At 55.7% G+C, this 27425-nt stretch overlaps 2 protein-coding genes across 2 annotated transcripts; both read left to right on the top strand.

Moving 5' to 3' along the window:
• The first annotated feature begins 2657 nt into the window (after window positions 1–2657).
• LOC145714867 (testis-specific Y-encoded protein 1-like) lies at window positions 2658–5519 on the top strand. Its single transcript, XM_081794405.1, has 5 exons — window positions 2658–3472; window positions 4693–4770; window positions 4927–5038; window positions 5177–5322; window positions 5428–5519. The coding sequence occupies exons 1-5, from the start codon at window positions 2789–2791 to the stop codon at window positions 5497–5499; spliced, it is 1092 nt and encodes a 363-aa protein (XP_081650531.1). The 5' UTR covers window positions 2658–2788; the 3' UTR covers window positions 5500–5519.
• A 12587-nt stretch (window positions 5520–18106) lies between these two features.
• LOC145715049 (uncharacterized) lies at window positions 18107–21337 on the top strand. The gene is made up of 7 exons (XM_081794631.1): window positions 18107–18435; window positions 18682–19243; window positions 19936–20013; window positions 20158–20269; window positions 20362–20507; window positions 20601–20685; window positions 21207–21337. The coding sequence occupies exons 1-7, from the start codon at window positions 18107–18109 to the stop codon at window positions 21233–21235; spliced, it is 1341 nt and encodes a 446-aa protein (XP_081650757.1). The 3' UTR covers window positions 21236–21337.
• Window positions 21338–27425: the final 6088 nt, after the last annotated feature.

Raw genomic sequence — 27425 nt, 5'->3', positions numbered from 1 at the left:
CTGACGAGGCGGTGAAGCATTGCTTACGGCTGCCCTGTGCAAGTTAGATCTCCAGAACTCATGCACATGGCATGACTGCATCTTCACACCCGAGGCCCGACACCTCCTCATCGCACCCTCCCCTGATTAGCACCACTCTACTCTCTGGTGGACTGCATGCCTTTAACTCCTTTAGTCTCCTCAGGAATCCATCAGGCAGGGCTCACCACCACTGTGCTTCTGTCAGGGGCTGGCTTCTTTCAGTGAGCCCAGTGCTTTCTGCACTGATGCTCAATGCACCCGCAGAAGGGTGAGCCACACTAAGCCCGGCGGCAAACCCTTTGGCCCTACGTTTCCCACATGTGTGCCTGGTGGCAGAGGTGCACAAGGAGCCCGCCTGCATGCGTCTCCCAGGTCCTCCACAGGGTACAAAGTACCGCCTCAGGAGGCTGATCCGCATCACATGGGCATAGCTCTGCTTGCACGTGTTAGCCTTTCGTATCATACAGGCAGCCCAGACTTAGAAATCCTGCTACCTGCTTACAACTATCCAGCCCTCGTGCTTCTGCAGACGCTCTGTGTCTGTACAGACATTTGAGTCACGGTCTCGTGACCTTCCAATACAGCTTGATGGTCTGTCCTTAGCTTACAGCCTGGGATGCGGTTCTCACTCATTGTCCTCCCCTCGGGTGCGAGTTTCCTCCATCACTGTGGTGGAAGGTAACCTTTATCACCATACGTTGGCTTGAAATTACTGGGCGGATCACCTGTCTGCGTCCGGGGATCCGAAGGAGACCTTGGCTCTTTTGCTCACGGTCCACCCTTTCTCTGTGATGAGTCGCTTTGGATGAGAAGCTTGCCAGAGGCGAGGGGGCCTCAGAGTTGAGCACATTTCCTGGGCATCTGTGAGAACTTCGTTGGTTCCACTCGGAAAGCGTTCACATTCATGGATGTGCAGCCTCTGCTTTTGCTTGAATTTGCCGAGCTTTGGGACGTGATTTCTTCCCGCACGTGCTCTGCCTAAATCTCTGCTGTGTCTTTCCGGCAGTCCCGTTTCCTGTCTCCTGCTGGTAAGTACAGGGCTTCCAGCAGCCCTGTGGGGAACGGGTCCTTGTTTTCTTCCCTGCGGTGCCCTCTTCCTCACCCCGAATGACCTCATTGCAGCTTCCTTCTAGTTCAGCGATCGTTTCAGACTGCCCTTAAGGTCCAGGTGGGAGCGGTGCCTTTTGTGCTGAGGGCTGACCACTGTACAGCATTCGTCTCTGTGCAAATTGCACAGGTGAATTTCACCAGGTGAAAGTGCACACTGCAGTTGCCCTGTCTTCAGAGTCAGCCCACCTGTCTCCGCCTCGGCTGCCCCTGCTCTCCTTCCTCCTACCCTCTCCTTACCTCCCCCTCCCTTGTCTTCTTCCTGTCCCTCCCTCCCACTTTCCTTCCAGCTCTCTTTGTCTTCGTCTCCCTCCTCTCCATCACTAATGCCTCCCCCTGTCTCCGCCTGTCTTCCTTGTAATAGGTGCCCCTCTGTCTCTTCTTGTCTTGCTCCTCCTCCCTGTCTCTCCCGCCAATCTCCCCGGACTCTCCCTCTCCAGGCCGGTCTTCCCCTCCACTCGTCCTTCCTTCATCTGCTTGCATGTGTCTCTCTTTCTCTCCCTCTATAGCTCTGTCTCTCTGTGTGTCTCTTTCTCACTGTCTCTCTCAGTGGACCTTCTGTGTCTGGGTGCATGCTTCTTCAGAATTCTTGTTGGTGCCTGGGAAATGGGAAGGGAACTCGTCTGCTTTCGTGTGTACTAGTGAAAGCAGGCACGGGGCTTTCTCAGAGACAGACACAGACAAGTTTGCAATTCTCGGTGAAGGGCCCCTAAGTGCCCTGCTTGGTTGGAGTTGTCCTCCTTTTAGTGGAAGGTTAGATTTCCGGACCAGAGCAAACTACTAAATCCTACTACCCATCTCCCTGGCGCTCTGTACGGAGATCAGTAGGGCACCAGGGGCAGATGGTGCTCTGGGGATTGTTCTTTGCTCTGAATTGCAGTGCAGTGAGTTCTACTGAGCTGCTTTCTTGCAAGGACACGGTGGTGGGGTGGGTCTAGGGTGGGTGTCACTGGTTCTGGGTGGGCACCCACCTTACCGCCGCCCTCAGCCTGACGGCCGAGGAGGAGAAACCGTGCAGACGGCCATGTGGCTCTGGTAGGCGCGACACCAAGGACTTCTCCAGGCCTTGCCCCAGCTTCATGAAAAAGGGGCAAGGGACGGAGCATGCCGTGGCTCACGGCGTGGACATTCCTGTGCTGAATGCTCTGGTGCCCGCAGTGAGGCCTCTGGGGAAAGGGTGTACAAGCGACCACAGACTGTGTGATACCCGGGACCTCGCAAGTCAGGCCTGGAAGGTGACAGCGCTGAAGAGGACATGCAGCGAAACGGGGGTCACGCTGGCGGCTGGGTACTTGCTCCAGAGCCGGGACCCGCCGCTGGCGCGCGCTTGCTGGCGACCAGCACCCTGTCTTGCTGTCTTGCAACTGATTGCTCCCCGAACCTGGCTAGCGGGCCTGACCTGCCCTGGAACCACTTCTCTCCCAGGCCGCATGCGCACACTCTTCACTGCCTCTGTCTCGGCCCCTCCTCCACAGCAGCCACAGCCAATGCGGAGTCCTCAAATCCCAGAGGCTGTGCGCCTGCGCCCAACTTGGGCGGGCTGCAGCGAGAGGCAGCAGGGAGCTAACAGCCTTGAGGCCCAGGCTCCCTCCACCTGCTTCCACTTCCTTGTCCTTGTCCTGAGGCTGCCCTAGCTACACTGGGGCCGGGGCCGAGCGTCATGGCCAGCGTGTCGCGGTCCGGACAAAGCGGAGATTCCCGCCGACCCTGGGCCCTGATCGTCCCGGATGCGAAAGGTGGAGAGTCCCGGCCCCGCGGGAATGCAGGGGCGCTGGAGGGCGTGGGCTGGCCGCAGTCCCCAGGTTCAGGGGCGGCAAACGCCCATCCTGTGCAGGAAGCCCAGGCCGGGTGTGAGATACAGGTGGCAAGCCCAGCGGAGGAATTGGTGCTGATATTGGATGACGGAATGGTGGCGGCTGAGGTGGTGATCGGGGAGGAGGAAGAGGACGGCGAGGCGACCAAGGATGAGGTGGCTGGAGAGGAGAATTCTGAGGAAGCCAAGCCAGAAGCAGAGGACATGCACGAGGAGGAGGAGGTGGAAGTTGAGAGACAGCAGCAGGAGGAGTTTCAGGAGCAAGAGGAGAAGCGCGAGGCAGATGCAGAGGCGGAGGAGGGGCCCCAGCTCTCCCAGCCGCTGCAGCAGCAAGAGCCAGCGCTGCGTCCTGCCTCAGCCCAGGACCCGCTGGCAGCACTGGAGCGTCTTCAGCTGGAGATCAGCGCTGGGAATGCCCAGGATTCCAGGGCCTTATGGCGGCTGAAGCGCAGGATTCTTCGGAGGCAGATTTCTTACCTGGATCACAGAAGGGCCATCATCAAGCACATCCCTGGCTTCTGGGCCCAGGCGGTATCCTTCCTTGTGCTGGTGGGTGATGGCGGGGGCTGTTGTGCAGGAGGGCTGGGCACTGAGAGCAGGGTGCCTCAGGGCGATGGCCCCCAGAGAGGAGAGCTGGGGAATGGTCCCTGGCCCTGGGTTGGTGTGGTCTGGGATCCAGTGTAAGGCCTTGGACAGGGGCGGTTGTTGGGGATGGGGGGACTTGGTGACTGGGTCTGTTTCCTCTAGGTCTCCGCCAACGTTGGCCTGCAGGCTGGTCTCAAATATTACTTGCAGACACGAGCCATGTGTCCCCATGCTACCAGAGCTAGGGTAGCACAAAGCAGCCTTCACTCAGAGCAGATAAGGCAAGGAAATATTTCGCTGCAAAATGGGAGAGTTACACAGGCCGCACACCCACCTTCACATTCACAGGCTGTGCACGTTTCCTAGCAGTTCCTTCAAAAGAGAGCATTTCAGACACACACTCATGACCTTTAGTGGAACCACGCCACACCCCTTTGCCTGACAGTAGGACGACTGAGACCCACTCCGAATGGGGTACAAGCTGCCTCCTCAGACCCTGACACACACACACACACACACACACACACACACACACACACACACACAGAGGATTCTCTCCTGGTATCTCCACCCCTGCTTCCCTCTCTGTCCTCAGGCTCCGGCTCGGTCCCACCCATGTCTTTCTCTCCGGACTGGCCGTGTCACTGTGTCTAATCCTTTTCCCTCCTCGGCCCTCCTCGTCCGTGCTTCTCGATCTCTTTCTCCCTCCCACACCCTCTGCTTGCAGCGTAAGTGTGCAGTCGGGTTCCTGTAAGCCATGTTATTCCATCTGGACTCAGGAGGCTGGTGACAACATAGGTCTTCACGGGAATATGCCAAGAAACCCAGCCGTGAGGAGGGGTCAGAGCACATGCCGACATCACAAGCTATGATGGGCTGCTGGCAGCCCACACAGGTCAGATATAGGAAGGAACTGTGAGGCGTGCAGGCAGTGGAGTCTCTCCCTGCTGTGTGCAGACAGCGTGGGAGGTACAGGAAGCCAACGGACTGCCCAGTGTCGATGGGGTCTGATGCATCTGCAGAGGCTGAGGAGTGTGGGGACTAGTGTTTCCTGGTCTTTCTGCACATGCCGTGATCTAGTCCCTTGCTCTTAGCCTGGGAGGGTTGGAGGGGGGCTGTGTCTGTTTCCACAGCATCTGAAGGCACAGCTCCTTGACACAGCACAGATTCTGAATCACCCCCAGTTGTCGGCCATGATCGGAGCCCAGGACAAAGACGTGCTCAGCTACGTGGTCGACTTGGAGGTCAGACCGGGGAGGCTGTGGCTGGGGGCCATCCCGTCGGGGGTGGGATTTGGGCAGGAGAGGGTGGGGCAAAGGTGCTCACCCTCACAGCCAGGCAAGTAGCTCAGGACCCCGAGGGAGGACACTTGCCCCCTCCTGTCCCATTGCTCATGGCAGGTGGAAGAAGTGGGCCATCCCAAGTACCGCTGCAGAGTGATGTTTTTCTTTGGGGACAACCCGTACTTCTGGAACCCAGTGATCATTAAGGAGTATCAGCTTAGCTTTGCTGGTAGGGTGTGGGTCCCATGATGGTGCGGGGCAGGGGGATGAGGAGCATGAATCAGGGGCAGGAGGGAGGGGGAGGGGGAGGGGCAGGTGGGTGGGGAGGAGGCCATCAGCTTGCTCCTCAAATCCTCTCTTCCTGCAGGCTACAAGGCATCGCGTTCCACTCCAGTCCAGTGGTTCTGGGATTATGAACGTGGAGCTCCCAGTCGCAGGCATGACCCCACCAGGCTTAACTTGTTGAACTGGATGTGTGAGCACAGCTGCCCAGGGACAAACAGGATTGCCGAGGTGGGGCCCTTGAGGCCTTCGTCAGCAGTGGGGATGTGGGTGGCCCTGGGCCAGAGAGGTGAGGGGGCTATGCCCAATATGGCACCGGCCTGTGTCCCCTACCAGATCATCATCGAGGACCTGTGGCCCAATCCCCTGCAGTACTTCCTGATGGAGGAAGGGACCAGAAGACAGTGATCTGACATGCGCATGTGTCGGTGAGAACCCCAGTATACGGTGTGTTGACCTGTGTGTTGTATGGGCAAGGGAACGTGGGCCACACATTGGCTTGGAAATGGAAGGTCCGCCAAGACAGGGACACAGGTAGCATGGGGAGAGGGTGGGAGGATGACAGGGAACCTGCAGAGACTCAGCTGCAAACACACAGAGGGTCGAAGCCTGCAAACCAAATGCAGTTGTGCTGTGGGCTGGGGCTTTGGAGAGCAACTCGGGAGGAGCAGTGCTTCACCACAAATGCTCCCCGTGGATGTCCGCCCTGTCCCGGGCTTCCCCCTGCTCCTTCAGTCTGGATTTGCCTGCCAGTCTTTGGGTCAGGAGCTGCCGTGTCCCCAGGCGCCACTGTGGTGAGAATCTCTCACTTCCTTCCATGTGCCCCACCACGCCATGTCCTCCCGCAACCTGACAGCCATTCTTAGATCTGTTCCAAAGCCATTGGGGGCTGGAAATGACTCCCTGGGTGAGAAAGCAAGGGGGATCGCAAAAGGGTGAGGCACAAGAGTGACACCATCTGGGATGTATTTGCAAATATCCCATATCACTCTTGGTTTCTGTTGCATGGGGGTGTGTGTGTGTGCGTGTACGCAAATGTGTCTCTGTGTGCCCACATGTGTCAGGGGCTCTGCATCTGTGTGGGCATGAATGGCGCAGAGCTCCTATGTTTGCCCATGCAGAAACAATGGAGGACGTGACCAGCACTAGAAGAGATGGGTGGATGAGTCTCCTGTCTTCTATGAGCCCGGGAGAGAACTAAGGAAGAAATCACGTTTGGCAGTCTTGAAGAGTTTCCACGATGTTTATATGGACACATACAGGAAGCTAAAAACCCTTCTGTTTTTGTGTATGTGTTTGTGTGTGTTTATGGGGGACGCAAGGAGGCTCGACGAGAACGGGACCTGAGTGTGACTGTCCTAGCCGCTGCCCGGGTGATTCTGTGTGTGCAGGAGAGGTGCAGTACTGGCGTGGGGCCGGTGTTGCCATGTGCACAGAGGCCTGCCTTCTTGGGCAGGAAGAGCCTGGAAGGAGGAGGAGGAAGAGACAGACCTGTTATTTGGAGATTTATTGTATAGGCCAGAGCCGAAAGGCAGGGAAGGGGATTGCACAGTGGGACCAAATTGGTCCATTGGGTCCTGGTACAGTGTGGCCAGGACTCGGGGGGTTTCAGCCAGGACCCTTGATCCCCGAGGGGTGCTGTGTCCTTGGTGAGATAGAATCCAGTCAGCAAAGCCTCCAGTCAGGATCAGAGCTAAGACCACATGTCCCCGGACAACTCAGGAGCAGGCAGGCTTCTCATAGTCGATGCCAGTATACCTTGCTGCTGCCTCCCACACCCGGGGCTCCTTTGACCCCGAGCCCTGTCCTCAGACAGTGGCTCAGGATGGGAGATGTGTGAGGGGGAGGGGCAGGTGTGGCTTGTGGGCAGCAGCGAGGCTTATGAGTGGGAATTCATGGAGAGAGTACGCCCGAGGGCAGAGATCCAGCGTGAGTTCGTGCGAGTGTGTGTGGGCGTCTGTGGCAAACTGGGCCTGAGATCCGTGGTGGTGCCGGCAGTGTGAGCGTGCATATGTTTGTGCGATTGCGTAGCGGTGTGTCTCTGTCTGTGCAGGAGTGGGTGGTTAGGCCACTGGAGAGACAAGGAGAGACACAGCGGTCTGTGTGAATGAGGTGCTTATGTGGGACGGTCAGGTGCCAGAATACAAGAGTGCAGTCCCTTCCCTCCTGAGTCCTGATGGTAATCGCTGGGATGGGTGCAATCGTTGCTGTGCCAGGGGGCTCAAGTCAGGATGCAAAAGGGAGATTGGTGCAAGGTCAAGAGGGGGGCCGAGGGGAGGAAAGCCTGTGTCCAGTGGCCAGTGGACCACTTGTGAGTAAGTGTGCTTGTGTGTGTGTTAGTGTGTGTCTATGTGGGAGTGAGTGTGTGTGTGTGTGTGTGTGTGTGTGTGTGTGTGTGTGTGTGTGTGTTGAGTGGCCCTGGTGGGCCGACAGTAGCAAATACGTAGGGGCTACATGGTGTGCCCAGGCTTTGTGCACAGGGTAGCTAGGGAACCCAACCTGTCAGGCTACGTGGTGTGCAGAGGGTGTAGGTATTTCCCTGGAGGGAGCCGTCTAGCAAAAATCTCTGCTCTTGGCAGACGAGCCATGTTTTGTCACCAGTCAGCTCTTCCTTGGGGCTCTCCTCTCTGCTTCCTGTGCACCAGGCCCAGGGAAAGGGAGGAGCTGGGACCCTAGACCTCAGGTGACTTGAGTCCCCCAGGGGTGCCATAGCAGGGTGGTGTGCGTGATTCATGTGTGGACGGGCAGGTGAGCAGCCTGCCAGCTGCTCTCTGAGGGGACAGTTCCTTGCCAGCAACACCTCTCCCCGCAGCACAAGATCACCACTGTCGCTGCAGCTGGGCTGGGGACATGTCAAGGTGTGTCCCAGAACTGTGTTCCCCTTGCATGTAAGTGGTGCCAGAATGCGCCTCTCAGTCCCTGTGCGGGTGACCCTGATTAGCCTCAGGCTTTGTCGACTCCTGGCCTCATGTAAATGGGGAACTGGGTTCCTTTCTCAGTGTCTCAGCGGTTGCATGTCGACAGAGGATGCTGTGGACATTGTGGTCAGGATTCTGACCGGGCTCCCCCCGCCCTGCCCCAAACCACAGTGGGCAGCACATGGCCCACTGTGTGTGCGCTTTGGGGAGTCTAAAGCCGTACAGCCCCTCCAGTATTCTTCTCAGGTGGTGGAGGGTCAAAGGGGCCTAGGGAGGAACACTGGTCCCAGTCTGCTGCCGGCTGTGCCCACAGGTGTGTGTGTCCAGCTCCTTGACGCTGAAGCTGCAAGGCTTCCGCACTGCCCCCAAAGCCCCATCCCTAGAATTTGCGTGTGGGCCAGATGGAAGTGAAGTCCCAGTGACCCTGCGGGATCGCAGCGGGTGGTCTCGTCTGTGCCTGGCCACCCACCTACCTGCCTTCCCCGCAGCCCGTTGCCCCCATACAGGGCTTTCGGTAAACACACGGCCACCGTCCAGCATGAGAGGAAAGGCTTGACGGTGTCGCAGTACCGCTGGTCATGTGTTGGCTGCTGCCAGCTGACAGCATGGAGACCCCATGGCCCAGTGGAGGATGTCCGACCTGTCCTACAAGGAACTGGGGACGACTGTACGGATGCATCAGGTCCCATGCAGTAACCTAGGCCTGACCTTATCCGCCTAGGGGGTGATCGAAGAGCCTTGGGGTCCCAGGCCTGGCATATGTGTCGGTGAGCTTCCTCCTGGATGGCGCTGCCGACACAAGGCTGGCTGGTCAGGGGTCGCGTGTGAGGCCCGTTGGGTCCCGGCCTCTAGGTCCGATACTGCTGTAGGTGTTGTTGAAAAGACAGAGCACGATATGACCATCCCTTGGGTGTCGCTGCACCGGGGATCCCGTCGCTGCTCCCAGGGTCCCACTACCGAGTCTCCCCGGGAGGCCTGGGAGGTTGCCAGGCTCCTTTTGCAGGGACACAAAGGCTTGTGAGAGCCCATCCGCAGGGTCCGGTGCTCATTGCGGATGACTTGGGGGCAGTGCGAGATCTATTGCTCCCGTCCTTAGAGGAGATTGTGGTAGTCTTAAGGGACAAAGATGTGCGTGGAGAATAGAAGGATGTCCAGAGGAAGCATTGGAGGAGGAAGAGGACGAGGAGGAGTAGGAGGATGAGGAGGAGTTGGAGGAAGAGGATTGGGAGGAGTTAGAGGTGGAAGAGAAGGGTGAATGATTGGGTGCAGGAGAGGGAACAAGTGGAGGAGGAGGATGTCCAGGATGAGGAGGAGCACGAGCCAAAGGAGCAGGAGCAGCTGGGGGAGGATGTTGAGGAGGACGAGAGCAGAGGGAAGAGGGTGGGGAGAAAAGATAGAGCCAGGGTTCCAGAGCATGAGTAGAAGTGTAGGAGCAGAAGGAGGAAGAGCCCGAGGAGGAAGAGGTGGAGGGAGAGGAGGAGCAGGAGGAGTTGGAGGAAGAGGATTGGGTGGGGTTAGAAGAAGAGGAGGAGGAGAAGGAGCAGTGAATGACTGGGTGCAGGAGAAGGACAAATGGAAGAGGATGATGTCCAGCACCAGGAAGAGGCGGATTACGGGCCAGAGGAGCAGGAGCAGCTGGAGGACGGAGTCGACTAGGACGAGAGCAGAGGGAAGAAGAGGTGAAAGGTCAGAGGTAGGGCAGGAAGGGCGGTAGCAGGAGAGGACCTGGAGAAGGAGGAAGAGTCCTAGGAGGAAGAGTTGGAGGAGGAGGAAGAGGTGAAGGACGAGGAGGATCAGATGGAGGAAGAGGACTGGGAGGAGTTACAGGAGGAGGAAGACGAGTGAATGATCGGGTGCAGGCGAGGGAAGAAGTGGAGGAGGAGGAAGTCCAGGACGAGCAAGAGGAGGAGCACGAGTCGAAGAGCAGTAGTAGCTGGGGAGGAAATTGAGGAGGATGTGAGCAGAGGGAAGAAGAGGAGGAGGAGGAAAGGTAGAGCCAGGGCTGGAAGAGCAGTAGCTGCAGAGGGGGAGCAGAAGGATGAAGAGGCCCGAGGCTAAGACTTCCAATACTGTGTTGAATAACAGTGGAGGCGGTGGACATTCCTGTCTCGTTCGTGACTTGAGCTGAGAGCTTTTGCTCCTTGAGATGATATTCACGTTGGGTCGTTCATACATGGCTTTATGATCTCGATGTGTGCTCCTTCTATCCCTACTTTCTTGAGGGGTTTTACCAGGAAAGGATGCTGTATTTTGTCCATCACTCTGTCTGCATCGATTGAGAGGATCCTGTGGTCCTCGTCCTTTCTTTTATTGATGTGAGGAATCACGTTAATTGTTTTGCAGATGTTGAACCAGCCCTGCGTCCCAGGTACAAATCCCACTGGGTCGTGGTGAATAACATTTTCATGTATTGTTGGATCCGAGTGTCTAATATCTTGTTGAGGAGTTTTGCATCCATGTGCATCAGGGAAATTGGCCTATAGTTCTCCTTTTCAGTGGGGTCTCTTTCCGGTTTTGGAATCAAGGTAACGCTGGCTTCATAGAAAGAGCTTGGAAGTTTTCCTTCCATTTCTATTGTGAGAACAGCTTCAAGAGAATAAGTGTTAACTCTTCCTTAAATGTTTGCTGGCACTCCCCTGGAAAGCCATCTGGCCCTGCAGTCTTCTTCCTTCGGCAGGTTTTGGATTACTAATTTGATTTCTTTACTGGTGATGGGTCTGTTCAAATTTTCCTTTTCTTCCTCTTTCAGCTTTGGTAGTGTATATGTTTCTAGGAATTTGTCCATTTCTTCCAGATTGCCCATTGTATTGGCAAATAATTGCTCCTAATATTCTCTTCTTATTGTTTGCCTTTCTGCTGTGTTGGTTGTGATGTCTCCTCTTTCATTCTTGCGTTTCTTTATTTGGGCCCTTTCCTTTTTCTTTTTCATCAAACTGATGACTGGCTTATCAATTTTGTTAATTCCTTCAAAGAAGCAGCTTCTGGGCTCATTGATCTGTTCTCCTATTTTGGTTTGTTTCTTTGTTTGTTTGTTTGTTTGAGGTTGTTTTTGTTTTTGTTTTGTTTGGTTTTTGGTTTCAATAGCATTAATTTCCGTTAATCATTGTTATTTTCTGTCTCCTGAATGTTTTGGGTTTCGTATGGTGTTCTTTTTACAGCCTCTTAAGGCGTAAGGTGAGGTTGTGTCTCTGAGATCTTTCTTTCTTCTTTAGGAAGACCTGACTTGCTAGATAGGTCCTCTTATAACCGACCCTGGTGCGTCCCAGAGGTTTTGGGTTGTGTTGTTATCACTGACTTCCATATACATTTTCATTGACTTCCGTATACTTTTTATATTCTCTTTCAACCCTTGCTTAGCCCATTCAATCTTTAGTAGGATGTTCTTCAGTCTCCCAGTATTTGTTACCTTTCCAAATTGTTTCTTGTAGTTGATTTCGAGTCTCTTAGTGTTGTGGTCTGAAAATATGCACGGTGTGACCTCGATCTCTTTGAACTTCCTTAGGGATGACTGTTTTCCCCAGCATATGATCTATAGAGGAGAATATTCCATGAGCACCGGAGAAGAATGTATATTCTGCTGCTTTATTATGAAATGTTCTGAACATATCTGTGAAGCCCATCTTGTCCAGTGTGTCATTCAAAGCCCCCGTTTGCTTGTTGATTTTTCGTTTACATGATCTGTCTATTGCAGTGAGTGAGTGCATAGAAGTCTCCTCCTATGATGGCATTACTAAGAATGAGGTTCCTTATGTTTGCGTTTAATTGGTTTGTATATTTGGTTGCTCTCAAATACGCCACATAAATGTATCCATTTGCTAGGTCTTCTTGGTGGATAGACCCCTGAATTATGACATCATGCCCTTGTGTATCACTTGACACAGTCTTAAATTAAAGTCTAGATTGTCTGATAGAAGTATGGCTACTTTGGCTTTGTTTTGTTGACGGGTAGCATGACAGATGATTCTCCATCCCCTTCTTTTCACTCTGAAGTTGTTTTCACATCTAAAGTGGGTCTCTGGTAAACAGCATATCGATGGAACTTGTTTTCTCATCCATTCTGTTCCCCTATGTTTTTTGATTGGAGCATTCAGTCCACTGACGTTTAAAGTAGTACTGAAAGACACGATTTTATGGCCATTATCTTGTTTGAAGAGTTGGAGGAAAACATATCTATATATCTTTATATCTATATCTACGTCTCCATCTCCATCTATATGTGTATGTGTATGTGTATGTATATGTATATGTATATGTATATGTATATGTATATGTATTGTATTAACTGTATCTATATATCTATATCTATATCGATATGTATATGTCTATATACATCTATATATATAATTCTATATCTATTTGTATATATAAATATAATTATAAAGATAGATAGATAGATAGATAGATAGATAGATAGATAGATATCAATTTCCCTCTGAGTGTTCCCCCTTAAAATTGCGTGCAGGTGTGATTTAGCGGTCACAAACTCCTTTAAATTTTGTGTATCTGGGAACCTTTTTCCTCTGTTTCTATTTTGAATGACAGCCTTGCTGGATAAAGAATTCTTCACTGTGGATGTTTCTAATTCAGCACTTTGAACGTATCCTACCACTCCTTTCAGGCCTGCCAAGTTTCTCTGGATAGGTCTGCTGCAAACCTGATCTGTCTTCTCTTGTAGTTTAGGGACTTGTTTCCCTTGCTGCCTTCATGATTCTCTTTGCCTGAGTACTTTGTGAGTTTGAATATGATATGCCTTGCTGAGGGTCAGTTTTTGTTGAATCTGATGGGGTCCTCGGTGCTTCCCGGATTTTGATGGTGTGTCTTTCCCCAGGTTAGCAAAATTTCCCACTATGATTTGCTCACATAACCTTTCTACCCCTTTTTCTCTCTCTTCCTCTTCGGGACCCCTATGATTCTGATGTTGTTTTTCGTTCTGCATGAGTCACTGATTTCTCCAATTCTTCAATCGTGCTCTTTTCCTTAATCTCCCTCGATTTTGCTGCTTCCATAGTCTCCATAAGTTGGTCCTCTGAATCGCTGATTCTCTGTTCTGTCTCATCCATCCTTGACACCGCTGCATCCATCCGTCATTGCAGCTCAGTTATATCATTTTTAATTTCATTCTGGCCAGTTTTTACTGCATTTTGTCTCTGCACAAAGGGACTCTAATCTACATTGGACTGCAGCTAGTATTCTCATAATCGTGCTTCTAAATGCTGCTTCAGACATCTTGCTTGTGTCTGTGTTGGTTGAATCCCTGGCTCTCGTTTCTTCAGGCTCTTTCTTTCTGGGTGAATTCCTTCCCTTTGTCATTTTGAATGGAGAAAAGGAACTCATGAGGTAGAAAATTCAATGAAATATTCAAATTATAAAATGTTAAAAGTAAAAACTTAAAAACACACATGTGAATAATGGAATGAATGATGCTAGATTCTAGGCATGTTTCACGTGGGTGTTGAAAGTGGTTTTGACACAGGAGAGAAAAAAACGTGGGAGTGGAGAAAAATTTAGAAAATACTAATAAAAAATATTAAAAAGGGAAATGTTGTGAGAATTTGAAAAATCAATACACTGAAGTAGACTAAAAGGAGAAGATGGGAGTAAAATAGAATCTGTGAATATAGACACAAAAGGAAAGAATAATGTAGAAGAGTATTAAAGAAAGTTAGTAAAATTTCCACCTGCCCAGTCTCCTTCGCCTCTCCGCGCACAAAAGCACCTCCCTTCCCATGCCTCCTCGCTCTCCAAGTTCACTTCTGCATGCCACGTACCTGCTGAATTCGGTGGTTCAGGATATGCAGATTGCTGTGCTAATCCTCCAGTCAGTTTCCTGGGTGGGTAGGATGGTTTAGTGTTGGTCTGGCTGTATCTCATGCACGCGAGACACTTAAGAAGCTTCCATGCTGTCTGCCATCCGGGCTCCTCCCCAAAGAGGTGAAACTGTAGCACCAGTTCTCCGATATGAGACATCCCACAGGAAAGTTGTGGTCGGTGACAAAGCGGAAAAGGGCATGTACCAAACAGGGAGGTCACCCTGGAGGGGGAGGCAGAGAACCTGCTCCAGACCTGGGAGGGGAGGCAGGGGCTCAAATGCTGGAGCCACGCCCACTGCCCTCCAGCTGATTGTTCCTGAACAGCAGCCAACTGTCTGGGTCTGGCCTGGAGCACCTTCACCCCAAGGACCCATGGTCAAAAAGTTCACTGCCTCTGCCTCTGCCTCTCCCCCACCTCCACCGCAGCCACAGCCACAGCCACAGCCACTTCAGTGTCCGAAGGGCCACGGGGCCATGGGCGTGCTTCCCAAATGCTGGTGGGCTCCAGAAGGAGGCGGCAGGCATTTAAAAACCTTGGGCCTTGACACTCCACCTGCTGGGCCTAGTCTGGAGCCTCATGCCTCAAGTTCCCACTCCTTCTGCTCTATGGCCCTAGCCTGAGGATGGGCTAGGGCCCCAAAGCAAGGGAGTCCTGTTCCGGAAAACGCTGAGATTCCTGACAATACCGGGCCTCCATTCTGCTGGAAGAGGGCGTTCGAGAGTCCAGGAATCATGGCAACACCCGTCTCAGTCCCAGACAATTTCACTCATTCATACGCACGCACACGCACGGGCACGGGCACACACACACACTCCCCCTCTGTGGCTGTCTCTACTTGTGACTTACTCTCCTTCCTCAGCCTCCTTCCGTGTCCCTCTGGCCTCTGTCTGTCTCTGAGTCCCTGTGATCATTTTCTTGAGGGAACGCTTCCTCCCTCCCACACCTCCATCTCTCTTTCTCTGTCTCTGTGCTGTCCTTGCACAGTATCAGTGCATCTGGGTTTCCGTGAGCTGTGCGTGTCCATAGGGACGTAGTAGGCTGCTGATGGCACAGGGCTGCAGGGGAACACACAAAGGAACGCACAAGTACCAGGGGTCAGAGCACATCCAGACCTCCTAAGCCGTGACTGCCTCCAGGCAGCCCACACAAGCTGGGTATACATGTGAACTGAGAAAGGTCAGTCCCTTGGCCCTTGCCCTATAGGTTGCAGCCAGCTGGGAGGTACTGAAACCCAAGGGACTCCCCAGTGTTGAGAGGGTCTGAAGAAAGGGCAGGAGCCGAGGAGGCAGGGAACCTAGTCGTAGCTGGTGTTTCTCCACATGCCATGTTCCGGTGCCATTGGTACTGGAAGGTTGGTATCAGTTGTGGCCCTCTTTCCTTGGCATCTCAATGCAAGCTTCCGTGACCCAATGGAGGTCCTGAATCTGCCCTAGTTTTCAGCCAGGTTGGGCCCCAGGACAAATGCACGTGCTGTGTGAGGGGGGAAAGCAAGTGTGAGTCGTGAGGAGGAGCTAGCCTCGTGAGTGGGATGTGGCAGAGGGCATGAGTGAGTGCACAGGTCCACTAGAGTGTGTCTGTGAATGTATTGTGGCTGGCGCCTGTGAGTACTTTTGCCTGAGACCTAGCGTTTGTGCTGGCAGCGTGCACGTGTTTGTGTCCACGTGCCGCGTGGCCGTGCATCTTTGTGCCTGAGTGAGTGTGTGTAGGCCGTTGGCAAGCGAAGGAAAGAGTCTGGGGGCTTTCCTGACTTGGTGAGTAAGGGGGGGCTCCAGTGCCAAAGTGCAGCGAGTGCAATCCCTTTGCGCCTGGGATCGACACGGAGCTAGCTGATCACCTTTCATGACGGGAGGAAAGCCCGGACTTTGCCTGGGTCCGCTCGTCCTGTGTTGCCTTGGCCAGGGGCAAGTTGGGGTTGGGCCACCCATGGCGCAGTGGAGGAGGACCAAAGTTCCCTGCAAGGAAGTGGGCATTAGTGGAGGGAGGCAGCAGCGAGCATGAGTAAGTCTGGCCCTGCTCCTGGAGCGGCCTAGGGGATCATCGCAAGGCCTTGTGGTCCCAGCCAGGGTATGTGTCTCGGTGAACATCCTCCTTGATGACCCTGCAGAGACAGGCCTGGCTGGTCTAGAGTCCCTTGCGAAGTTGGGGCCCGGCCCCTGGACCCCAATACTGTGGTAGGTGTTGTTCAAACTGAAAGGCATTGCCTGCTTGTCCCAGACAGTCCCTGCACCTGGGACCCAGATTTGTTCCCACGTTCCTGCCACGGGGTCTCCCGGCGATGCGTGGGAGTTTGACAGGCCCCATTTCTCTGGAGGGAGTGAGTTGCATAGGTCAGGTGCACCAGGGTCTGGGCCTGCTTTCCTGTCTTGCCCACCCGCTACGTCCTCTGCTGAGGGCAGCTTGAGGGCTCACCACTGGACCTGTTCCTCTCCCTTTCTGGGTAAGAGTTTGCCTCTCTGTCGGTCACACTGGCCACCCCCTCTCAGCCCCCTACCACCTGTTCAGCCTCCCCCCATCCACCTGCGTTTCTATGCATTGCTGTCACCTGAAGCGGTGGTGTGCTGCCTCATATATCACAGCCACCCTGGAGCATTTCTGTACCCCGTTCGTATCCTGACATAGCCCAGCGAGTCTGGAGGAACCTCTTCTGTGTCACGGAAGCAACATGTTGGCCAGAGGGCCCGGCACACGAATTTGGAAATCCTAGAATCCGCCGCCTGCCTGGCAGCCTCCTGGTCCCATAAAGAGGTAGGGGAACACTGCATTCCACCAAAGGGAAAAGGCAATGCATGAGTGTGGTGCCTGGCCAGGCAATGCATCTCGAGCCTCCAATCCTGCAGTGGCTCTGTGTGGTGTGTGTGTGTGTAGCTTATGCTGTCTGACATAGACCGGCAGGGAGTCCACATCACCACTGCCCTGACAGGGAGGGAGACCACATCATCGCCCTCACTGCACACCGTCTGCAGCTTATTGCTTTCCCAAAGTGGTCATGTGGCTTCATGTAGACCCTGGGGCGTGTCCCTCACTTGGGTCCCAACACTGCATCCCCCAACCCCCCGATACCTCTCGGAGACCCTTGAAATCATGCTGCCTGTGGCACAGGGGGACAGTGTTTTGAGCCAGCGCCCACGCTCATGGCAGCCTGCCGCCTAAGTGAGTGGTAAAGGAAATGGGACCAGGATGAACAGACATACGGCCAACGAAGGCCTGGGGAGGGTCCCTGTGAGAAGATGGCCAAGCATTGTGGGAGGAAGGGGACCGCTGTCTGTGGGACAGACACAAGCTCCAGGAATCCCAGGGCCCACGGTCACGGGTCTTTCCTGTGCACTGCCACACACGGGAGCAATGGGCAGCCCATCACGAGAGGGGGGTGTGTGCTTGCCAGTGTCACTTTCCAGGCAACGGGGACAAACGGCAAGAGCGGCGCGCATGATACGCAGCCTCCCCTAGTGTGGCGTCCTCTCCACGTCACACACCTCTGGTCACCGACCTTCCCTAGCCGGTGCACTGCTAGACTGCTGTCATGACATACATGTCTTCTGGGAGCAAGGATGGACGTAGAGAGTATGCAAAGGAGGCTGAGCAGATGGAAAACCGGGGTGCACAGACAGCAGGCGCACAGCTGACATGCGTCTGCCGGACAGCCAAGGTGATCCGCTGAGTGGATTTGTCGGACTAGGGGCACAATGAACAAAGGTGGCGGTGTAAATGGGCAAAGCGGGGAGGTCCCCCTTTACCCGTGTGTGTAGATAGCCGCGTGCCCAGCGCAGCGTGGAATGCAAAGGTCGCTTTCGCATGGCCAGAAGCCAAACAGGGCACCCAGAGCGCACAGAGGGCCGGCTGCAAGCCCCCCGGAGGAGTTGCACTGCACGGGGCCCAGAGCCTTCCTGCCTATGCAACAGACGCGCCCCAGTTTCCGGGTGACCTAGGGGCGGGACCGCCGAAGCCACGCACGCCACCGTCCCTATGATTGGTCCTGAAGGCAGTGAAGCGGCCTGGGCGTGGCTTGGAGCTCCCTCAGCCTCAAAGCCGCAGGCGCACACCTCTCACCACAAAGGCCTCCGAGGCAGCATCGGCATAGCGACAGCCACCGCCGAGGCATCCTGGGTACAGCACCATGCGCATGCGCATGCGCCCCCTCGACCTTTGGGCTCTGGGAGGAAGGGGGAGCGAGTTGCCAGCCATTGCCCTCAGGGCGCCACTCACTGGGTCTGGGGAGGGGGGCCGTGCTTTCACCTCCCGCTTCGTCGTCGGTAGGAGCCACAGTTGGTGTCTCGGGCCGGGGCCGCATGTTGCGTGACTCGTGTTTCCGAAACACTGGGGATGCCCGGAGGCCCCATGCCGCCTTCGACCGGGAACGGGGCGGTCGAGAGACGAGGGCCCGTGGGGACACTGGGTCTCCGGCAGGGCCGGAGGTGCCGCAGGCCGAAGGCTTGCAGGCCACAAGCGAACAGCCTGTGCAGGAAGGCCAGGCCCGACCCGAGAGGCAGGTGGGCGGCCCCAGCGAGATATCGGTGCCGCTGGTGCATGACATAGTGGCGGTGGAGGCGCTGTGGGGCCTGGAGGAGGAGGAGGTTGAGGTGGCGGCCGCGGAAGAGGACGCGCCTGGGGAAGAGGGGCATGAGCAGAGGAAGAAGGGGGAGGAGGACGAGGAGCAGGAGCCGGGGAAGGAGAAGGTCCAAGTTCACGAGGAGGAGGACCTGAAGGGCGAGGGGGAGGAGCAGGACCAGAAGAGCAGAAGGAGGAGGAGGAGGAGGAAGAGGGGGAGAGGCAGCAGGAGTAAAAGATTAGAAGGAGGAGGAGCAGCAGAAGCCCAAGCAGAAGGAGGAAGAGCGGAAGGAGGAGGAGTTGGCGGAAATGAAAGGGGAGGAGCAGGAGCAGCAGGGTATACAAGCTGGCGCGGCGGCGGCCACGGCACCGGCCGCGGCGGTGGCGGTGGAGGCATTGGCGGCGGCAGTGGTAGGGGAAGGGGACCAGGAGGAGGAGCAGGAGGAGGAAGGGAAGGCGTGCGAGCCATTAAAGGGAGAGCAGAATTGCAAGCCGAGGAGGAAGAGGAGCAGGAGAAGGAAGCGCTGGAGGAGCAGCAGCAGGGCGAGGAGGAGGTGGAGGGCAAGAAGGACAAGGAGGAGCGGGAGGAGGAGGAACAGAAGCCGAATGAGCAGGAAGGCCGATGGGTGGAAGAAGCCCAGGAGCTGCAGGTGAAGCAGGATAAGAAGGAGCAGGTAGAGTCAGGCCTCCGTCCTTGCCCTTCCCCACTGGAGGCTCTGGAGGCTCTGGAGGCCCTTCAGATAGAGCTACAGCCGGTGAATAAACAAGCCAGCCGGGAGCACGCTCGATTCAAACTCAGGATGTGGCAGAGGCGGCAGCGACATCTGCAGCAGAGAGGTGCCCTTATCCAGGGCATCCGTGGTTTCTGGGCCAAGGCTGTATCCTTCCTGCTGCTGGTGGAGGGTCCAGAGGGGGCTGGGCTTGCGCAAGAGGAAGGAAAGGGAGGTGACATTTAGAGGAACCCAGGACAGGGACTGGAGCTACGCCACGCTCCAGTGGCCGGGAACGTGCAAACGTGATCCCATCCGGTGGTCCTGGCTCTGCAATGAGTGTGGGAGGAGGGCAGTGCCGGGGTGGGGGAGGCATGTGTGCTTTAAGTCGCACCTGGCACGGAAACAGCGCTGGGAGAGTGGGGAGTGGCGGTGGAGGTCCAGGCCAGGTCGGGGAAATGACCGAGGGCTTCTTCCCACACAAAGCCGCGTGGGGGCACGTTTCTGGGTCCCGCTAGGCATCTTGCTGCGGGGAAGGCGATGTGAATGCCCACTGGTCGGCGCGAGACCGGATGTGTGCTGTCTGGCTGTGTGGAAGTAAGCGTCCTCAGTGTCCTCACGAGCACACAAAGCTAGGCGTGGTTGCGGGCGTCTGGGCATGCACAGCCTCCTGTGCGTGTCTAGCAGAGCCCTGCGCGATCCTGAGACCCCGTGGGCCTGGACGCAGCCTGTGGGGAGGGCTTGAGACCCTGGGGGAGGACGCCAGTCCCGGGGGGAGGACGCCTGGATGCTGTCCACACTGGTTCTCTGGTTCGAGCTCTCTCACGCCCAGCACCTGAAGGCTCTTTGACCTGCGGCAGTTTGTGAACCACCCTCAGATGTCAGCCCTGAGTAGTAAGCCCGATGAAAGCATGCTTCGCCACATGACCAATTTGAAGGTCGGCCTGGGAGTGGGAGGTGGTGTGGGTGGCTGGCTGTGTGGGGAGGGGAGGTGGTGGGGAGAAGTGATGTGTTCCTTCCTCAGGGGAGGGCGGGTCTCCTGGAACAAGATTTCACATTTCTGCCCCACTGTACCACGGCAGGTGGAGGAACACAAGTTTCCCAGGGAATGCCGGAAGATCCTGCTGTTTTTTGGCAAGAACTCCTACTTCCAGAATGAAGTCGTTACGAAGGAGTATGTCCTAGGCCTTGATGGTAAGTGTCCACTGACTGCATGGGCGGCAGTGGGTGGAGGGTTGAATGTGATAAGTTCTCTGGCGCCTTCTCACATACGCGTCTTCCTGCAGGGTATAGGGCGTCTCATTCCAGTCCCATCCAGTGGTACCCAAGGTACAGACAGGAGGCCTACAGACGCAGGCATGACAACAGCAGCCTCAACTTCTTCAACTGGTTCTCTGACCACAGCTTTGCCGGCTCTAGCAGGATTGCTGAGGTGGGGCCCTGTAACAAGGAAGGGAGGTGATTTTCATGGGTTCCCCCACTGCGTGGGATAGCTACCTGAGGCCTGGCCTGTCTCCCCTACCAGATAATCATAGAGGATCTTTGGCCCAACCCCCTGCCGTATTTCAAGATGAAGGAGGCCCCAGGAGAGAGAACTGAGAGGGAAAGAGGTGAGCAGCCAAGGGTGTGGGCACGGAAATGTGTGCCGTGGGGTCCAGGGCACAATTCTCTTCTGCATGGAGGCACCGAGAATCACAGCGGCCCAGGAGGTGACCCCAGGTCAAAAGGGCATCAGCCTGAGACAGGGAGTCTTAAGAAGTAACGTGTCCAAGAGGCTTTGCCCCTTTGGGGAGCCTGAAGGTGGGAAGGGGGCTAGACAAAAAGAATGAGCAAAGCGGGACAACCAAAGCTGGCTCATCACATAGCACGGTGACAACTGTCATTCCCGGACCTTGAACCCCACCCTCAGGCCTCCTACCACCATTCCACATGTTGTCTGGCTTCTGGATCCCCTTGTCAGCTTTGGCACAGCTTATCACACCTTCCCATCCTACTTTCCGTTTGGAAACATTCAAGCAACCTTACTCAGGGCCAAGATAAGACTCTCACCTGTCCTGTGTGTGTGTGTGTGTGTGTGTGTGTGTGTTTCTGTCTGTCTGTCTGTCTGTCTGTGTGTACCCATATATCCCAGGGATATGCACGATCTTGAGAAGAGTATGAAGGAGCGTCGCACTTCATCGACCCCAGTGGAAACCCTTCCGATGCTCACCGATGGTCCACAAGATTCTCCTGGCCACGAAATAAGGACAAGGGTGGTGGTGACACGTGGCACAGGGCAGGGGTCCAATACATTTGAAGAAATATAGAATGGGAGATAAACAGCATGAAGTGTTTGTGTGTGTCTTCCTCTCAGGTACGCTCTGGGGCGTGTCCATGTACACATGCTGAAGACGCTCCAGCGCTGCCAGCGGGTCCTGGGCTGAGGCAGGACGCAGCGCTGGCTCTTGCTGCTGCAGCGGCTGGGAGAGCTGGGGCCCCTCCTCCGCCTCTGCATCTGCCTGGCGCTTCTCCTCTTGCTCCTGAATCTCCTCCTGCTGCTGTCTCTCAACTTCCACCTCCTCCTCCTCGTGCATGTCCTCTGCTTCTGGCTTGGCTTCCTCAGAATTCTCCTCTCCAGCCACCTCATCCTTGGTCGCCTCGCCGTCCTCTTCCTCCTCCCCGATCACCACCTCAGCCGCCACCATTCCGTCATCCAATATCAGCACCAATTCCTCCGCTGGGCTTGCCACCTGTATCTCACACCCGGCCTGGGGTTCCTGCACAGGATGGGTGCTTGCCGCCCCTGAACCTGGGGACTGAGGCCAGCCCACGCCCTCCAGCGCCCCTGCATTCCCGCGGGGCCGGGACTCTCCACCTTTCGCATCCGGGACGATCAGGGCCCAGGGTCGGCGGGAATCTCCGCTTTGTCCGGACCGCGACACGCTGGCCATGACGCTCGGCCCCGGCCCCAGTGTAGCTAGGGCAGCCTCAGGACAAGGACAGGAAACGGCAGCAGGTGGGGGGAGCCTTGGCCGCAAGACCATTAGCTCCCTGAAGCCTCCCGCCGCAGCCCGCCAAAGTTGAGCGCAGGCGCACAGGCTCTGGGATTTGAGGACTCCGCATTGGCTGTGGCTGCTGTGGAGGAGGGGCCGAGACAGAGGCAGTGAAGAGTGTGCACATGCGGCCTGGGGGCGAAGTGGTTCCAGGGCAGGTCAGGCCAGCTGGCCAGGTTCGGGGAGCAATCAGTTGCAAGACAGCAAGACAAGGTGCTGGCCGCCAGCAAGCGCGCGCCAATGGCCGGTCCAGGCTCTGGAGCGAGTGCCAAGGTGCCAGCGTGGCCCCCGTTTGCCGCATGTCCTCTTCAGCGCTGTCACCTTCCAGGCCTCACTTGCGAGGTCCCCGGTATCGCGCAGTCTGTGGTCGCTTGTACACCCTTTCCCCAGAGGCCTCACTACGGGCACCAGAGCATTCAGCAAAGGATCGTCCACGCCGTGAGCCACTCCCTGCCCCGTCCCTTGCCCCTTCTTCATGAAGCTGGGGCAAGGCCTGGAGAAGTCCTTAGTGTCACACCTACCGGGGCCACATGGCCGTCCGCACGGTATCTCCTCCTTGGCCGTCAGGCTGAGGGCGGCGGTAAGGTGGGTGCCCACCCAGAACCAGTGACACCCACCCTAGACCCACCCCACCGCCATGTCCTTGCAAGAAAACAGCTCAGTAGACCTCACTGCACTGCAATTCAGAGCAAAGAACAACCCCCAGAGCACCATCTGCCACTGGTGCCCTACTGATCTCCGTACAGAGCGCCAGGGAGATGGGGTAGTAGGATTTAGCAGCTTGCTCCGGTCCTGAAATCTAACCTTCCACTAAAAGGAGGACAACTCCAACCAAGCAGGGCACTTAGGGGCCCTTCACCGAGAATTGCAAACTTGTCTGTGTCTGTCTCTGAGAAAGCCCCGTGCCTGCTTTCACTAGTACACACGAAAGCAGACGAGTTCCCTTCCCATTTCCCAGGCACCAACAAGAATTCTGAAGAAGCATGCACCCAGACACAGAAGGTCCACTGAGAGAGACAGTGAGAAAGAGACACACAGAGAGACAGAGCTATAGAGGGAGAGAAAGAGAGACACATGCAAGCAGATGAAGGAAGGACGAGTGGAGGGGAAGACCGGCCTGGAGAGGGAGAGTCCGGGGAGATTGGCGGGAGAGACAGGGAGGAGGAGCAAGACAAGAAGAGACAGAGGGGCACCTATTACAAGGAAGACAGGCGGAGACAGGGGGAGGCATTAGTGATGGAGAGGAGGGAGACGAAGACAAAGAGAGCTGGAAGGAAAGTGGGAGGGAGGGACAGGAAGAAGACAAGGGAGGGGGAGGTAAGGAGAGGGTAGGAGGAAGGAGAGCAGGGGCAGCCGAGGCGGAGACAGGTGGGCTGACTCTGAAGACAGGGCAACTGCAGTGTGCACTTTCACCTGGTGAAATTCACCTGTGCAATTTGCACAGAGACGAATGCTGTACAGTGGTCAGCCCTCAGCACAAAAGGCACCGCTCCCACCTGGACCTTAAGGGCAGTCTGAAACGATCGCTGAACTAGAAGGAAGCTGCAATGAGGTCATTCGGGGTGAGGAAGAGGGCACCGCAGGGAAGAAAACAAGGACCCGTTCCCCACAGGGCTGCTGGAAGCCCTGTACTTACCAGCAGGAGACAGGAAACGGGACTGCCGGAAAGACACAGCAGAGATTTAGGCAGAGCACGTGCGGGAAGAAATCACGTCCCAAAGCTCGGCAAATTCAAGCAAAAGCAGAGGCTGCACATCCATGAATGTGAACGCTTTCCGAGTGGAACCAACGAAGTTCTCACAGATGCCCAGGAAATGTGCTCAACTCTGAGGCCCCCTCGCCTCTGGCAAGCTTCTCATCCAAAGCGACTCATCACAGAGAAAGGGTGGACCGTGAGCAAAAGAGCCAAGGTCTCCTTCGGATCCCCGGACGCAGACAGGTGATCCGCCCAGTAATTTCAAGCCAACGTATGGTGATAAAGGTTACCTTCCACCACAGTGATGGAGGAAACTCGCACCCGAGGAGAGGACAATGAGTGAGAACCGCATCCCAGGCTGTAAGCTAAGGACAGACCATCAAGCTGTATTGGAAGGTCACGAGACCGTGACTCAAATGTCTGTACAGACACAGAGCGTCTGCAGAAGCACGAGGGCTGGATAGTTGTAAGCAGGTAGCAGGATTTCTAAGTCTGGGCTGCCTGTATGATACGAAAGGCTAACACGTGCAAGCAGAGCTATGCCCATGTGATGCGGATCAGCCTCCTGAGGCGGTACTTTGTACCCTGTGGAGGACCTGGGAGACGCATGCAGGCGGGCTCCTTGTGCACCTCTGCCACCAGGCACACATGTGGGAAACGTAGGGCCAAAGGGTTTGCCGCCGGGCTTAGTGTGGCTCACCCTTCTGCGGGTGCATTGAGCATCAGTGCAGAAAGCACTGGGCTCACTGAAAGAAGCCAGCCCCTGACAGAAGCACAGTGGTGGTGAGCCCTGCCTGATGGATTCCTGAGGAGACTAAAGGAGTTAAAGGCATGCAGTCCACCAGAGAGTAGAGTGGTGCTAATCAGGGGAGGGTGCGATGAGGAGGTGTCGGGCCTCGGGTGTGAAGATGCAGTCATGCCATGTGCATGAGTTCTGGAGATCTAACTTGCACAGGGCAGCCGTAAGCAATGCTTCACCGCCTCGTCAGATTTCTCAGAGGCAAGTGCTCTCACCACAAACAAAGAGGGGTCGCTGAGAAATGTCCCGGTGAAGGTGGCTGGACGGAGCGCTTGCACGTGAAGGATACGGGCACATCCGTCACTGCCCGTTGTGTCCCTCAGGCACGCACTAGTCCTGGTGGACTAAGCTGAGCTCAGAACCCAGCAGTCAAAGGTGTCAGCCTCGTTCCTGCAAACATGAATCAGACTCCCAGGTAGGACGTAATGGACAAATTAGGGACCAGAACACACAGGAGGCACACGGAAACGAGACACACACTGGCAGGGGGAAGTCTCTCCCAGCCAGGAACATGCCACGTGGCAAAAGAGTAAGTGGGAAAACGTTGCCGGTCCGCTTTTCACAATTTACGCCTGCATCTGCAACGTGCAGGCCAGTGACGTTTGAGCCCCTCGGGCGCAAAGGGTTTGAAAACAGAAGGACAGAAAATAGAGGTGTGACGGAATGCTCACAGCAAGCCAGCTGCATTTGGGGACATTCACTGGCTGGCAGTGAGTGCATGGCCAATCCTCTGACGAAGGTCCTACAGGCACGGAAGGATTTCTGGCTCCTGGAACATAGAACAGAACACGCAGAAGCCCCTCCACCTGACAGCAGGACAGCAACTGGATCTGTCAGTGGAAGAAAGGGGTTGAATGCAGAGGGAAGCACACTCAAGCGCAGAAGCATACACCAAAGACAAGACAGGCCACCAGAGCCACAGCTGACCCAACACACAGGTGTGCAGAGACGAAGGCGGTTACACGGGTACAGCTGTGCCCACTTAGGCCAGGCAAGGAGGCACACCAGAGAGGTGTCGGCACAGGCAAAGCCAGGAAAAGACACAAACACGCCAGGGCTCACTCAGGGAGACAGAGGAGCACAGGCAATGCGAGACATTTCCTGTGAACAGAGAACAATGTGACGATCCCGACAGGCCAATGAGACACGTGTGGTTCAGAGACATGGAAGTCAGAAGGCTCCTGAATTGCTGAGGGTGTCCTCTCTCGAGGGACAGCACTCTGGAGCCCACACACGCTGATGTTGGGGTGGAAGAGGCCGCTGGGCAGCAGATACAGTTGTGCAGGGGGTTTAGCAGCTCCTGGACCCTAGGGCTCCCCGGGGAGAGCTGCGGATACGGGAGGACACCCGGGGATGCCGGGTGTGCAGCATGAGGGCTGTAATCCCTCGGACACAGAGCACCGAGGCCTCTGCCCACGGACCTCAAGTGTCCACACTCGAGGGTTTGGCTCTGGGTGCCGTGAGTGCATTCCACACCCACACCTTGTCCGTACCTTGTCTTTGGGACAGGCCGGGCGGAAACGTCACCCTGGCCCCTAAGGAGGTATTGGCTGGAGATATTAACATGTGGGGGACCCTGTGTTCACCTGTCCCCTAAAGTGTTCCTGCTCGGCAAGACCTATCAAGTAACGGCCTGCTTGTGCAGGAAGATGCCCCAAAGGGCCCAGCCTCATGACCACTGAGGCCGTATTCCCACTGCACAATCACTGGCCATACTTTCTTTGGATGTTCACACCCAAAGACTCGGGTCAGCACTGGGAGCTTTTCCAGGGTACCCTGACATTAACCCATCAAGCAGCTGAGAAGACGTGCCTCTCCAGCCAGTGTGCAGACAGCAGCGAGAGAAAGGCCTGCCTTCCCTTCTAGAGAGTGCGACAGCCTCTGCCCTGGAAGAGGTAAGGCTTGGTCGCACAGATCCTCAACTCCACAGCGTGCTGACACCCCGCTGACCATGTTGTCTGCATATGATAGGGGCAAGAGGCCTCCATGCACTGGGACTGCCCACGCCTTCTCTGGAATAGAGCCACTGCAGAGAAGCCTCTTGTACTGCAGAGCTGTGCAGTGGGGATCCTGGGGAGCTTGGGCAGCTTGGGAGACAGGAATATTAGTGTCGGGATGTCAGTCTCAGGCACGCTGTGCTGGGGGCCGTGTTACTTGGGGATACAGAAGAGCCTGCGATGGACAAGGCTGAACTCTGTCTACTGCACTGCTCGCACGGTGGAGCTTTTGCCCCATCCCTAGCACAGACATCTCTGGCAAGCAGCCATCTGCTGTGTAAGGAGTATCCCAGCACTCACGTCTTCGCAGGTGAGGCTCGTCCCAGTCCTTTCTAAGCTCCAGGCCTGCCGGGGACCTCTGCACAGAATGCTAAGGCCTCACAAGTCCATCGTTCCCTATGTGGCTGAGGCAGCCTTTGTCCTGGCACTCAGGCAAAGGAACACAGGCTGCCTGGGACGAGGCGACCTCCCTGAGCGCCTGCTGGTGTTTGCACTTGGGAGTCTTCTCACAAGTCTCACATGGCGTGTTGGACACACGGCTTAAGCCTGTGGACACAGAGGAAGAGCATCTCCCGACTCATCACGGCTGATGATGAGAGGGCAGAGGGCACACGGGAGAGGTTGGCGTGTTCGTGCCCTTGAAGAGCCCCACCTCCCCGCGACCCTCCCCTCTGTTGGCTTGCAATCTGGGCCACCCATTCGTAACCAGAGGTCTTTTCAGAAACAGCAAAGTTCACACAAGGGCATCAGCACTAGGACTCCTTCAGGAGTCTTGTGTGTGTGTGTGTGTGTGTGTGTGTGTGTGTGAATAAGTGAAGCGGTGTTT

This window comes from Panthera onca, chromosome Y (genome assembly GCF_046562875.1).
Source record: "Panthera onca isolate mPanOnc1 chromosome Y, mPanOnc1 haplotype 2, whole genome shotgun sequence".
Classification (NCBI taxonomy): domain Eukaryota; kingdom Metazoa; phylum Chordata; class Mammalia; order Carnivora; family Felidae; genus Panthera; species Panthera onca.
This window is presented reverse-complemented; position numbering and strand designations above follow the sequence as displayed.

Excerpts from the sequence above, each read along its gene's own strand:
- LOC145715049 (XM_081794631.1), top strand. The coding sequence starts at position 18,107 with ATGTTGCGTGACTCGTGTTTCCGAAACACTGGGGATGCCCGGAGGCCC. Across the intron at positions 19,244-19,935 it reads GTGGTTTCTGGGCCAAGGCT|TTTGTGAACCACCCTCAGAT; the intron begins GTATCCTTCCTG and ends GACCTGCGGCAG. Across the intron at positions 20,508-20,600 it reads GCTCTAGCAGGATTGCTGAG|ATAATCATAGAGGATCTTTG; the intron begins GTGGGGCCCTGT and ends CTCCCCTACCAG.
- LOC145714867 (XM_081794405.1), top strand. The coding sequence starts at position 2,789 with ATGGCCAGCGTGTCGCGGTCCGGACAAAGCGGAGATTCCCGCCGACCC. Across the intron at positions 5,039-5,176 it reads GTATCAGCTTAGCTTTGCTG|GCTACAAGGCATCGCGTTCC; the intron begins GTAGGGTGTGGG and ends CTCTTCCTGCAG. Across the intron at positions 5,323-5,427 it reads GGACAAACAGGATTGCCGAG|ATCATCATCGAGGACCTGTG; the intron begins GTGGGGCCCTTG and ends GTCCCCTACCAG.